Raw genomic sequence first — 12,834 nt, 5'->3', positions numbered from 1 at the left:
GGAAGGCCCAGAGAGAAGCAGCACCGAGCCCACAGCGCTCAGGGATGGGCCAGGGTCTCGGACCGAGGGTCGCTGCTCCGGGCCCAGCCTGGCTGGCAGGTGCTTAGGTTAACACGGTAGGGGAGGAGATGGCAGCTACTGGCTTTACGAGGAGCCCTAGGCCACGTGGAGCCTCGGTGGTCAGCCAACTGTATGTGGGCCCCGTGGAGGGAGAGGGCAGATCCATCCAACCGTTAGCGTCAGTGCTCCCTGCTGGGCAAATGCGCGTTTCTGGTGTGGCCAAGTCTGAGGTCTTCCTGCAGGTGGGACTTCTGATGTGTGTGCTCCCTTTTCCGCACGTACCCAGCGCCCTGGGTGTTTGCAGCCTGCCAGGCACATGCACCTGAACCTGTGTTGGGGGCTCAGCGTCTCTGTGAACTGTGTCCCCAGGGGGCTGCATGTTGGTGCGTTGGGGCCTCCTGAGGGCAGTGAAGGGAGCTGTCTGAATGCTGCTGCACCCGGCTGTGCCAGGCCTGTCCACAGCCACCCTCTGGTGGAGTGGGCCCAGATGGTAATACTCGGTGTGGCTGTTCCTTGTGTTTGTGTAGGTGACTGTGTCTGTGCATAAGCTCCATCTGTGTAAAGGGCTGTTCCCTGGGTGGGGTTGTATGTGGCTATGTTGGGTGTTGGGCTGTGCCTGGTTGTGTGGCTGGTCCTTGTCTCGGCTGTGTCTCCCTCTCGTTGTCTTTGGTTGTAGGTGTACCTGTGTCCTGCTGTACCTGCGTCTGGGTGGGGATGGGGACCAAGGGCTGTACAGTGTGTGTGGAGTTCAACTCTGGTGAAGGGCTGGGTACGGGTGGACAGCTGAGCTTGTACGTGAGGCTGGGTCTATGTGTGGGTGTAAGACCATGTCCGAGTGTGTCTCTGAGTCCACATGGAGACCCATGTTCATGTGGGGACTATGTCCATGTATGTGCCTGAGGTCACATGCATGCATGCCTCTGTGACTGTCCAGGTCTATGCCTGAGCCTGTGTGGTCACCTGGCTCACACCAGTACCCTTTGCCCTGGGGTAGCAGATCCTGTCGCTCCTGCTCCTCCCCACAGATTCAGCTACTCCCCCCACAGCGGGCTCTCACTCAGAACCTGGCAGCTCCCCTCCCTCCTCACCCCGGCCCCGGCCCCCGGCCCCCCAGGATCCCGCAGCCCACCTGTGGGGGAGAGCTCGGCCACACTGCCAATGTAGGGGCCGTGCAGGAAGCGGGGCTCGCTGTCGTTGATGTCCTGCACCTTGATGATGAACTCGGACTCGGGCTCCAGCAGGCGGTTGGTGGCACGGTCCCGAGCCTGGGCCCGCAGCGTATAGAAGGTTTTCTGCTCACGGTCCAACCGCTCCATGGCATGGATGTCACCTGTCAGCTCATCGATCAGGAAGATGGTGCCCGCGCCCTCGCCTGAGATGGTGTACTTGATGGCCCCGTCACCCTCGTCGGAGTCCGAGTGGATCTGGAGAGGCAGGGAGGAAGACAGGGTGGAGGTGGGGGAGGAAGCTCCTCTCGGCCTCCCCCTGGGAATCCCGCTAGGGGCCTGTTCCTAAGCATGTCCCTTCTTTAACACACCCATCCTTCAGTAAAAACACAGTCCTGGGAAGCCATGCCTCACCCCTGTCTGGGCCTCACCAGCCCTCCACAGCTCTCCCTGCTCCAGCCCTGCCCCCATCATCCACCTTTTGCTCTGCAGCTGGAACTCTCAGCCTTCCCTGCTTGCAACTCTCCCATGGTTCCCCGTTGCCTTGACAAAGAACTCCAGAGCCACCTCCACACCAACGGGCTCTTGCTTTGAGCACTTTGTCCTTACTTCTCTGCTCACTTAAGCTCTGCCCCTCCCGCAGGCTCCCTTCAATGCCGCCTCTTCCCTACGCTTTTCTGGATCCCCGTCCCCGTCCCCTTCCATGATCTCTGCAGTTCAGCACATCAGCCATCATTATCATGTTCAGCTTGTGGGATGGCTGCAGCCCGTGTTTCTCCCACCTCATGTGCATGCAGATCACCTGAGGATCTTGTTAAAATGCAGATTCTGACTCAGTAGGTCTGGGAGTGGGGCCTCAGTTTGCATTGCTAATATGATTCCAAGCTGCTGTCCAATCTCCTTAGGCTCTGAGCCCCCAGAGGTCAGGGCTCCTATCTTACTCCTCTTACTCACCCCTGGAGAGCCAGCCTCAGGGCGTGGCACAGGATGGGGACAGGACACAAAGGGAGAGAGGAGAAAGGGGGATGCAAATTGAAGGAGCACTTACTATGTGCCAGGCACCATGCTAAGCCATTTACATATTTATCTAGTTCAGGGTTCTTTATTTAAAAAAATAGTACCTGAGTAGGTTTTGCTACAGATATTATAGATTTTTTTTTTTTTTTTTTTAGTTTCCCATAGAGAATTAGAGAAATGGGATGATGTGCTCCTTGGAGGAACTGGCCTGGTCCACAGCCTGGCCTTCTCACTCCATCCTCAAGCCTCCAGGGAGGAGCCCGGGCGGAGGAGCGGCATTACAGCCTGGCCTTGCCTGCAGCAGTATCTCCCTGTGTGGCCACTGCCCCTCCCTGGGCCTCAGTTGCCTCCTCTGTAACACGGATTGTAATAGCACCTCTCTCCTACAGGTGTTGGGGATAGTGAGTTGAAATCACACAAGGCCCTTAGCACCTGCCTGGCAAGACATGACACAGTATTTAACAGTCAGCATGGCAGGGGGACTGTCCAAGGAATGGTACCACAGGAGGGCCCTGCTGGGCCAGGCAGGAACCGCGTGGTTGCTGGATCAGAGAGGTTCAAGGGGCTGAGGGAGCTGGGGCGAGGGAGAGGAGAGACTGTTTGCCGCAGGCAGGGAGCTTTCTCACTGTCTCCACAGCCACACGACCACGCTGGCCTGTGCGAACTGAAAATCAGCCCTGCCTGAGACATAATAAGTGTCCAGTAAATGGTCGCTATCGTATTATTATGTTATTACAAAATGCTGGCTATATATAACTGGGATGTAGTCCAGGCCCTCTGAGGCTCCAGATCCCAGGCTCTTCTCTCTGCACGGAGATCTCCTGGGCAAGCCACCAGCCAGCAGGCTGCTCGCCCAAACAGAAACGCCTAAGTCCGCACCCTCCCGTGCTCCACTCCCCGAGGCAGCGCTGAGCAGAAGAAAACGCATCCCAGGAAGCTGGTGACCTTGGGTGGTCCCCACTCCTCTCTGAGCTTCCACAGAGACGGGGTGTGAAGGAGAGAACCCCCAAGTCCCTTCTCTGGCCAGGACCCCGTGTCCCCCAGCCCACTCAGTGGGATAACAGGTGCCGGATCAAGTCATCACAGAGGGGGACGAAAAGCCGGGCCACGCAGGAGGAGCCGGGGAATAAATTCTGCTGGTGGGACTCTGTGTCTGAAAGGTGGATTATAGAAGTGCCATTTGGAAGATTGAATGGCCCATAAACATTTTCATATTTCATTAGCCGATTAATGGGCATCTCTCTCTTTTTGGCGAGTCTGCTGATTCTCAGCAGAAATTGCGGGGAGTAAATGGAGGCGGCTGGTGGAACCTTTCTGGGTCCCCATCCTGTTATAGATTGCCCCAATTAATGCCTGTCCTGGGCTCCACCAAGAAGCCTTCTTCCTGTCCAGTTACTGTTAATAGATTTCTCATAAGTGGCTGGATTGTAAAAACCTCATAACTCAGTTTAATGCCCCCCATAAAATTATCTCACAACGGCGGCCCTGAATCATCGGCAGTGCTGGGATGAGGAGACCTGTCTCTCCTGTTGCTGTTTATGCTTTTCCTCCACATCGGCCCGGGGGACCTGGCCACAGGAGAGGGTGGACCTGTTCCATCTGAGAGGGCCTGCACCCACTTTCCAGTCAGACCTGGCATCTGCTTACTTCCTCAGCAAACATTTCTGAGCAGTGTGCAGAATGCAGGCATACCGCGGGGACGTTGCGGGTTCGGTTCCAGACACCACAATAAAGTGAGTGTCGCAATAAAGCAAGTCATCTGTTTTTGCTGGTGAAGGGTCTTGCCTCCAATTTGTAAAACAACAACAACAACAAACCCACCAACACCAGCATCTGGGAAGCGAAGTGCAATAAAACAAGGTGTGCCTATAGTTCCTTACCATTTGGGGGGATGCTGAACAGCTATTCTCTTATTCGTTTTCATCACCGCCACATGGAACACCATTATCCTTCCATTTCTCAGATAGGAAAACTGAGGCACAGACAGGGGGAGTCAGCTCCTGATCCCATGACTTGTGACCACCACGGGCTTGTTCCTGTTACCTCTCTGAGCCCGTTCCCCCCTCCCCTGAGAAATCAGATCCAGCCCTCCCGGTGCAGGTGTGGTGACGCTTAAACGAGAACCTGTAATGACCTAAACACTATAAATGGCTGTTTTCTTCTCTTTCTTTCTCCTGGGTCTGCCTCATGTCCCTGCAGCCCTTGACATTTTCACTCAGACCCCGGACAGGGATCAGTGGAACTCAGAGGTGACGTCATCAATGTTTTTCCATGAAGAATGACACAGAGTTCACGCTGGGGCCCAGGGGCTACCCACTGGGGACTGCAGAGTCAGACAGGGCTGGTCGGCCTGGGCAGGAGCTAGGAGCTGAGGATTCGGGCTGGTCTGGGCTGCCTGCCCTGCTTGCCCCGGCCCTGCTCTGCAGTGGAGCGGGAGGGAGTGCCCGGGGCCCTACCCGAGGAGGACATTTCTCAAGACTTCCAGCTGGGAGTGGAGGCTGGAGGATGGTGCTCTCACTTATTGGTCACCTCCTACATGTCAGACACGTGTTGCAGGCCTCCGCAGTAATGGGATTTAACTTCATGGTGTACATAAATGTACCCCGCTTTCCAGGCGAAGAGACTGACATGGGCCCTGATCTGTTTGACTCCTACGCACAGGTTGGTCCCTCTGCAGCCTCTGGGGGTCTGGTGAGTCCACGTACAATGTTTCTGGCTGAGGAAGAGGGGCAAAGGAGGAGGGAGTGGGCTGCAGGGCAGTCACTGGGCTGCACGGCTTGCGGGAAGGCCCGGACGCCAGTCTTTTGCCCTGTACTCGGCAGGCCACAGTCATTGGTGGCCTCTTCAGTCTGAGCCTCTATTTCGTCATTTGGAAAAGGACTTCGAATCACAAGTCAGGAAAGGTGACAAGCTTTGGCTTCAGGATTGGCTGGGTGCCAGCTTCAGCTTTGTCACTGACCTGTTGCATAACCCTGGGTAAGAGGCAATCCTTCTCTGAGCCTCAGTTTTCCCATCTGTACATTGGGCTGATTTAATCTTCCCATAGATTTCAAAGATTCTTAAGATCATATGTGGAAGCTCCTGGCACATAGTAGGTGCTCAATGCAAATTCACTTCCTTTCCCTTCCCCACCCTATAGTCTCAGGAGGATTTGAGGGTCGCTCAAATCCTGACCCTTTGGAGATACAGGGGCCATCATGCAATATCTGCTTGGAGTCTTTTAAACTCAGCTTGTTTCCTCCTTCAGTCAGTCCTCTCAGATGCCCTCCAATTTGGTTGCAGAACCCTCACCCTGCCAGGTCCCCTGTCCCATGCACACTCCTCTGTAACAACTCAATGCTGCACATCTGTCTCCCCATCTGTCATGGGCCTCAGGGGCATGGACTAACTGGTTACTCTCTGTCTGAACTCCCCAGGCCTGGCACACACTAGTGCCCTGACAATGCCTGCAGAGAAAATACAGGTAGATGGGAAAGTGGAATGTGTCTGTGTGTGTAAGTGTGCATGCACATGAGAGTGTGAGATTTCGAGCTCCTTGAGGGTCAAGCATATGGCTTTGTTTCCAGCTCCCCAGCATCTGGCACAGGGCACAGCACCAAACACACTCAATAAATGAATAATGAAATAAACAGCTGTCATTAGACTTCCCCGATGTCTTCTGGGCTTTCTGGAAGGTCCAATCACTCCATTAAATCGCAGCCACGCACGAGCTAGACTAGGGAGGGGAGTCACCGGGCACACTTCCAGACCCTTGACCATGACCTCATTGATATCTCATAGCGATCTTGTGAATTAAGAGATTACTCTCTCCCCGTTGTATAGATTGGCAAACTGAGGCTCAGGGAGGGCCCATATTCTACCTAAGGTCACAGCTAACAAGAGGCAGCCTGTCGGACTCCCCATCCTGGGTTCTTTCCACTGCATCCAGTGTGGATAGCCTGGGAGGAGACTGCCTCTCCCCAATCCCTGCCTCAGATCATAAACAACACAAAAACACAAGAGTGAGTGCTTCTCACCCGGGGGCGGGGGGGAGGCTGAAAAACAGGATTTATGAGGCCATTAATTACTTCCTCCTAATTAAATCAAAATTAAATGCGAGCAGAGGTACGTTTTCCTTATTAAAGACAATTAAATGGACAGTGCAGCTACGCAAATAAAACGAGTCCAGGATTTAAACGGAAAGCAAATCAAATAAAAAGCCTCTCCCAGAATAAGGGGTCTGTTCACGCCTGTGCTACTCGTAAACCAGGAGTTCATCAATTTTCTTTAAATATTAGCAACTTAATTAAATCTGCTCTCCGTCCCACTTTAATCCTGCCGTATATCTAAAATAGATCTCACCGCCCACAGGAGCTGGTCGTAAGGGCTGACCCCATAATTCTAGCTTTTTAAAAAAAAGAATTAAAAATCCTACAAAATCCACATGCAACTGACAAGAGGCCTCCGGGGAAATTACAGTTTGGAAAAGGGATTAGTCAACGTACCCAGATTGTATGGAAATGCTGGGAGGTTGCTTTAAGGTGGGTCTTGCGAGAAGGTGAATGGAAGAGGTGGGCGAGGCTGCCGAGGGGGCAGGACAGGGAGCGGCCTGCGTGGGGCTCTGGTGTCAACCTCGGCGCCCAGTGCTTCCTGCGGGTGCTGACAGGAGCCTGGCGGTGAGTGATGGAGGAGGCGGTTGTAAAACAGGTTACGGTTGGGGCCAGGGTTCACTGGAGATGGTGCTGTTGCTAAGCTACCTTTGGAATTCGACAAGGACAGATGCTCCCAGTGGCTCCCTGGGGCAGGGGACCTGGAAGCAGTGAATTAACTGAAACCGTGGAGAAGTCCTTTCTCCCTGAAGAGCGAGAGAGCGTAAGCATGAGTGTGTGTGAGTGTGTGCGCACGCATGCGCGCATGCATGCACACGACCACTTGTACAAACATGGGATTCGACTAGAAAGGGGGCAGGTGGGTTTTTAAAAGCCCAAGCTCATATTCCTTGAGCGAGGAGTGAGCTAGAGACCACCTGCCCCTGCTCTGGTGAGAAACCAGAACATCAGGGGGCGAAGAGGCTTTCAGGGTGTAGAGCAGGGTTCGTAGTGGCCGTGTAGATGGTTTCCTCAATGTCGGGGAAATATCGGCTGAGCCCTATGATGATAAAAGTGCATACTGAGCACATGCCAGGATCTTGACATATGCTGACTCACTGAACCCTCATCACAACCATTTGAGGAGGGGCTAGGCCCTCACTCAACAGGTAAGGAAACTGAGGCACAGATACATTAAACAACGTGCCGACGGTCAGGGATAACCAGCGGCAGAGCTTGGGTTTGAGTTCTGGCAGTCTGGCTCCCGTTGGCCCCCCCGGAACCACACACTATACCACCTTCCACAAGAAAGTGTGCTTTGGGCAACTGTTTGCCAACAGATGGAAAGTTCTCTTTCCTCCTTGCACAGAGTGCTTTTCTGGAGGTGGCCTTGAAAGCAAGAGAGGAGGGGCTCTGGCTGCAGGTGAGGAAGGGGGAGGATGAAAAGTCCTGACAGCAGCGGGGACGCTGGGAGAGGCTGTGAGACGAAGACCCCCCTGGCTGGGCACAATGCCTGCATCATAATAGACGTTCATACAGAATAGTTAAACCTCATGGGGCCAGGAGCCGGTGTCAGGAGATCTGGTCCATGGCTTGATTCTGTCATTGTGCTGCTGTGGCCTTGGCATGATATTCCCTGCCCCTGGCCTCAGTTTCCCCATTTTATAATGAAGGAACTTACGAGGGCCCCCCCATCGCTGACAAACTGGTTCTCAGAGATGGGTGGGGTTTGGCCCATGCCGCTGAGATGACGGTATGGCTGGACGGATGCAGCGGTGAGTCAGCGGTTTCTCTGATCTTTTCAGGATGTGGGCAGCTGGGCTGGGGAGGCCTTCTCAGAGCCCCAGCTGCTGGGCAGACAACAGGGCGGGGGGGGGGGCCTGAGACCACCACCACTGACATTTAGGCAGATGTGTCAGACTCCTCCCCTTTCTCTCTGGGGTTTCCCGAAGCCCTTCTCCCAGGCCTGGAGGTTTCTGAGAGGTTTGCAGAATCCAGCTGGGACTGGCCTCCAACACACAACAAATCCTGGCCAAGCCACTTGGCCCCTCTATGACGCTGCCCTCTCTGAACCTCGGTTTCCTTGCCTACATAAGGGAACAATGATTTCTATCTTGCAGTTCAAGAGTTAAGTGCTTCATATAGAAAAGATAAAAAAAAAAACAAAAAAAAACAATAGACAAGCAACCAGGCTGCAGGCAAAACACTTTATGTTCCCAGTTTGCTTCTTTAATCCTCTCAACAACCCTAGGAAGCTGAGCTCTCTTAGCCCCCCTCTCACAGGTGAAGGGACTGAGGTCTAGGGAGGTGAAGTGACTTGTTTAAGGTAATGTGGTTCACGGGTTAGCAGAGCCAGGCCTCGGCGTCAGGGGTGTCTGCTCCAAAGCCTGTATTCTTGGCTGCCTCACCATCAGCGATGGTCTAGCCGGCACCGGTTCCTCTTTCCCCATCCCTTCACCCCATGCTACCAGACCCACCATTTCACCGCCCTGGCTAGGAGTCAGGAGCCATTGGTTCTGCCACTAGTTGGCTTGAGCAAGGACAGGAACCTCTCTGAGCTCTATCTGTCAGATCCTCCTTTGCTGAGTTGCGCGGATCAACTCCAGCCCCCTGTATGGGGAGGGAACGCAGCCAAGGGCCAGCGATGACTGTCAAGAGGGGAGGCAATCTGGGTTTCCTGCCAGGCAAATTGAAAGATTGCTACCAAGGCTTTCCTCCCGTCCTTGTCTAGGCTCCCGATCCCTGAACCCTGAACCCCGAACTGAGCGGCCTGGTCAGTCTCCCAATTCTCAGACCCATATCTCCACACACAGGAAACTCCAGAGTTGGTCCCTCCCCACCCCCCGAATCTCTGCTGACCAAAACTTCCTGGAAAGCTGATTGGCCTTAGCAGAGGCCAGAGAACCCTCCCTGGGTACCACTCTGCTTTTCATGCCCTACAAGCACCCTCCACCTCAACACCTCAGCTACGGACAAGTCTCCAAACTGAGAGGACGAATAAGCTGGGCTCCTTCAGGACTCCAAGCCTTTGCACAGGCTATGGCCTCTTTCCCAGCAGGCTGATGAACTCCTACCTGTACATCAAAACCCAGCTCAGGGGCTTTCTCCTCTATAAAGCCAGCCAACCGATGCTATTTATTGAATGCCTACTCGGTGCCAGGTGCTGCCCTGTGAAGTTTTTTTAGGCACCAGGCTGTCTCTGCCACTCAGGGGAGCCCCCAAATGGCAGAGGCTGGATCTTACTTGCCTCTGCCTCTCCAGCATAATAGTATGAGAGGCTCAGGCATTGAATGGGGGAACGAAGACCTCAGCTCCTTATACTCCTTGGGCACAGATCTTCAGCCACATTAACCATCAGAGTTTGAGAAAATAGCTTTCATTCATTCATTCATTCATTCATTCAACGGTTTGTGAGCCATGTCTGCATTAAGCACTGGGGATTTAATGGGGAGCAAAACAAACACAATCCAAGAGGAGAGACGCACATTAAATGCATAATCAAACAAACACATGCATAATGAAGTGCTATGAAGGAAAGATACCTCACGTGGGAGGGCACCGAACAGGGAGGGATGGTCACCTACAGGGACCTCTCCTCGCCTGGTGTGGGAGGGGCGGCCTCTCTGAGGAAGTGGCCATTGGGCAGAGAGCTGAGTGTGAGTACACAGTTATCAGTAGGAGCAGCAGGTGGTGCAGTTCAGGGGAGGCATCCTAGGAAGTGGGGGGGGGGGTGGGGGGGTGTAGGTGTGTCAGGAGTGTTTGGGGCACCAGGGCCCTGGGCTGAATCTCAGAGAGGGGAGCCAATCTTTGTAGTCAGTGGGGTGGAATGTGGGTTTGTCCCCAAATGCATGGGAAGCGCTTGAAGAATTTTAAGCAGAGTGGGGAGAGTATGTGTGGGATGTTCAGACTGGCAAATGTGTTTCTACACTCTAGATACAGCTAGCTCCAAGATGGACTGGGCTCACCCACTAGCACTCTGTGCTCCAAGACTCCAAGGAAGAGGGACTAGAGAAGGGCGTGGGGCAGGGACGAAAAGGAGAGTGCGGGACCCTGGTGTCTGCCTCCTCCCCCCTCCCACTCCCCCTTCCCACGTACCCCCCCTCCCCCGCCGCAGCACCCCGCTAAGGCAGTTGAGACCAGGCACTTAGGGGGCAGGGGAATTGGGGTGTCTCCAGGGTCCTGGGCCCGGGACAGCGGTGCAGGGTCCCACTTTACCTTGCCCACGTAGAGGGGCTCCGTGCCCGTGTACTCCTCCACCACGAAGAACTGGTTCCAAACCCAGCCGCGCTTCACGCGGCCCGTGCCCAGCGCACCTTCCTGCGGAGCCCCAGGCGCGGCTGGCGCGGGCGTGCCCGCCGCCCACAGGCGCCCCAGCAGCGGCGGCGGCGGCGGCAGCAGGAGCAGCAACAGCAGCAGCGCGGGCGGCAGCGCAGCTCCCGCCAGCGCCCGGCCATCGGGACGCGGCCTCATGCTTGGCCTGCGCGGGGGCCCAGGAGCATGGACGACCAGAGGCACGCAGCTCGGGTGGCACCACCAAGCGGGGCCACATCACATGGTGGCCTCAGCGAGGCCTCCGGGGCGCCGCCCCCCAACGGGGCACCCGGACTGGCCGGCACCCCTGAACGCCACCCAGCAGCGGGGGGCGCCCGGCTGGAGGGGGAGGGGGCGCGGCCGCACCCTGGGCATGGACGGTCCCCAGGGTCCCGCCCGCGCCCCCCTGGAGCCTCCGAGGCGGGGTCACCAGGCAGTGCCTCCGCAGCTCCCGAGTCCGGTGTGCGCCATGCTCCTTGCGCAGAGGGGTGCCGGCTGGGGCCCGCAGATCCGAGGATCCTTAGAGGACTCGGGGCCGTCCCGTCCAGGAGCCTGTAAGAGAAACGAGACCATCAGAGGAGGCTCTATGTGAGGGCAGGGCAGATGGGCCTACATTTGGTCCGTAGGTACTAATTACACACCTACTGTGTGCCTGGCACTGTGCAAGGGGGACAAACACTACACAAAGGAGACCCATATGGGCCCTGCCTTCTTGGGACCATAGTGAGGTAGTCCTGCCTCCTCCCCCACCCCAGCCCCAATCCTTCCTTTCAGCTCCCATCACACACCTCTCCCCTCCCCTCCCTCTCCCAGCTCCCACCCGCACCCCTTTCTCCAGCCCCCTGGCCGGCTCCTTCTCAGGGGTCCCCCACCAGCCCCATGCCCACCCGCTAAGCAGGGACCTTAGGAGCTGCTTCCCCTGCCTCTGGCCGAGCCTCTCCAGCCCAGCCCAGCCGCTAAGCCCCTCACCCCCGAGAAGGAGCAGGCCCTTCTAGAAGGGGTCCTCAGGGGCTCCCGGACCAGGCTCCTGGGTGCACAGAGTCCGGCTCACAGCCTGCCGCCCACCTCGGTGCCCTCCCACGGCAGGCAGCTCGGAGAGGTCATTCCTTCCCAAACGGAGCCCAGGGGGCCCCTCGGATCTCATGTGAGTCCCTGCGCACCCCCCCCTCAGGGGCGAGGCACCCAGGTCCCGCAGGGCCTTGTTGGAGGCACCTCATGTGACTTTGGGGGTCACAGCCCCTCTGAACTTGCCTTTGGTGTCTCCACATTCTCCCAGAAACCCTTTCCCAGAGCCTCAGACACCCCTCCTCCCCTCTCTCCCGGACCAGCGCGCAGGCCCCAGATCAATCCATCTCTCTCCTCCCCTCCCTCCATCAGATCCTGCTCTCGGCAAGCAAGGATCTGAGGGACTAACTCCTACTCAAGCAATAATGATGAATAATAGCTTCATGTGGGTGTTTACAGGGGACAGCAACGCTGCTCTAACGGAGGAATTTCAGGCACCGAGAAGAGTGGAGGTGAGGGGCTCAATTCCCCTCCTCCTCTCCCCACGCCAGGTCAGCTCAGTTCAACAACTCCGTTCCCTTGAGTTTTGACTCTGTGGCCGATTTGGGCAGGATGCTAGGACAGAGATACAGAAGCTCCGTTTAGTGGGATGGGGGACAAGACTCCCAATAACAACCTAAACGCCAGGTGGCGAGTGATCAGGGCTATCAAAGGGAGTGCAACCTGAGACTCACAGGGCTCAGGGAAGAGAGTGGGCACAGGTGTCTGGAAGAGACAGGTGGGTGGGAGGGAATCAGGGCTGCCTCTTGAGGAAGGGGCACCTGAGTGGGTGGAAAGAAAGGCCTGGGCGTCCAGCAAAGGAATGTGCAGCAGTTTGGCCAGTTTGAGGAGTCCCGTTGGGCATATGAGGTGTGCGGCTGGGCAGAGGATGTGGGAGGAACTGACCTGGCCCCAGCCAGGTCCTCCCGTGGACAAAGGAAGTGGTGGAATTTGGGGGGCAGAAGAAACTCAGGTCACCTCCTTGGACCAGATGCCACAGTGGGCAATTCTCTTGACTATTTTAACTCACTAACTCATGTGAGTCAGAGCTGAAAGTTGGTGTCTTGTACCCATTTTGTGGATGTGTGACTACTCAGTGCTCTTTCCCAGTAGTGGCTCCAGAATTTCTTTATGGGAGGGGTTTTGAGGTAGGGAGTCATCTGTTGGAA

The 12,834-nt window shown here is 55.8% G+C and overlaps 1 protein-coding gene across 1 annotated transcript in view; it reads right to left on the bottom strand.

The window, feature by feature from the left end:
- CDH22 (cadherin 22) overlaps nucleotides 1–10,780 on the bottom strand; it is a 68,325-nt gene extending 57,545 nt beyond the window's left edge. The window contains exons 1-2 of the mRNA XM_008158992.3: nucleotides 10,526–10,780; nucleotides 1,190–1,484 (exon numbers count right to left, since the gene is read on the bottom strand). Of these exons, the coding sequence (XP_008157214.2) occupies nucleotides 1,190–1,484; nucleotides 10,526–10,780 (550 nt within the window). The remainder of the gene's footprint in view (nucleotides 1–1,189; nucleotides 1,485–10,525) is intronic.
- Between the last annotated feature and the right edge of the window lie 2,054 nt (nucleotides 10,781–12,834).

This window comes from Eptesicus fuscus, chromosome 12, assembly GCF_027574615.1.
Source record: "Eptesicus fuscus isolate TK198812 chromosome 12, DD_ASM_mEF_20220401, whole genome shotgun sequence".
Taxonomy (NCBI): domain Eukaryota; kingdom Metazoa; phylum Chordata; class Mammalia; order Chiroptera; family Vespertilionidae; genus Eptesicus; species Eptesicus fuscus.
This window is presented reverse-complemented; position numbering and strand designations above follow the sequence as displayed.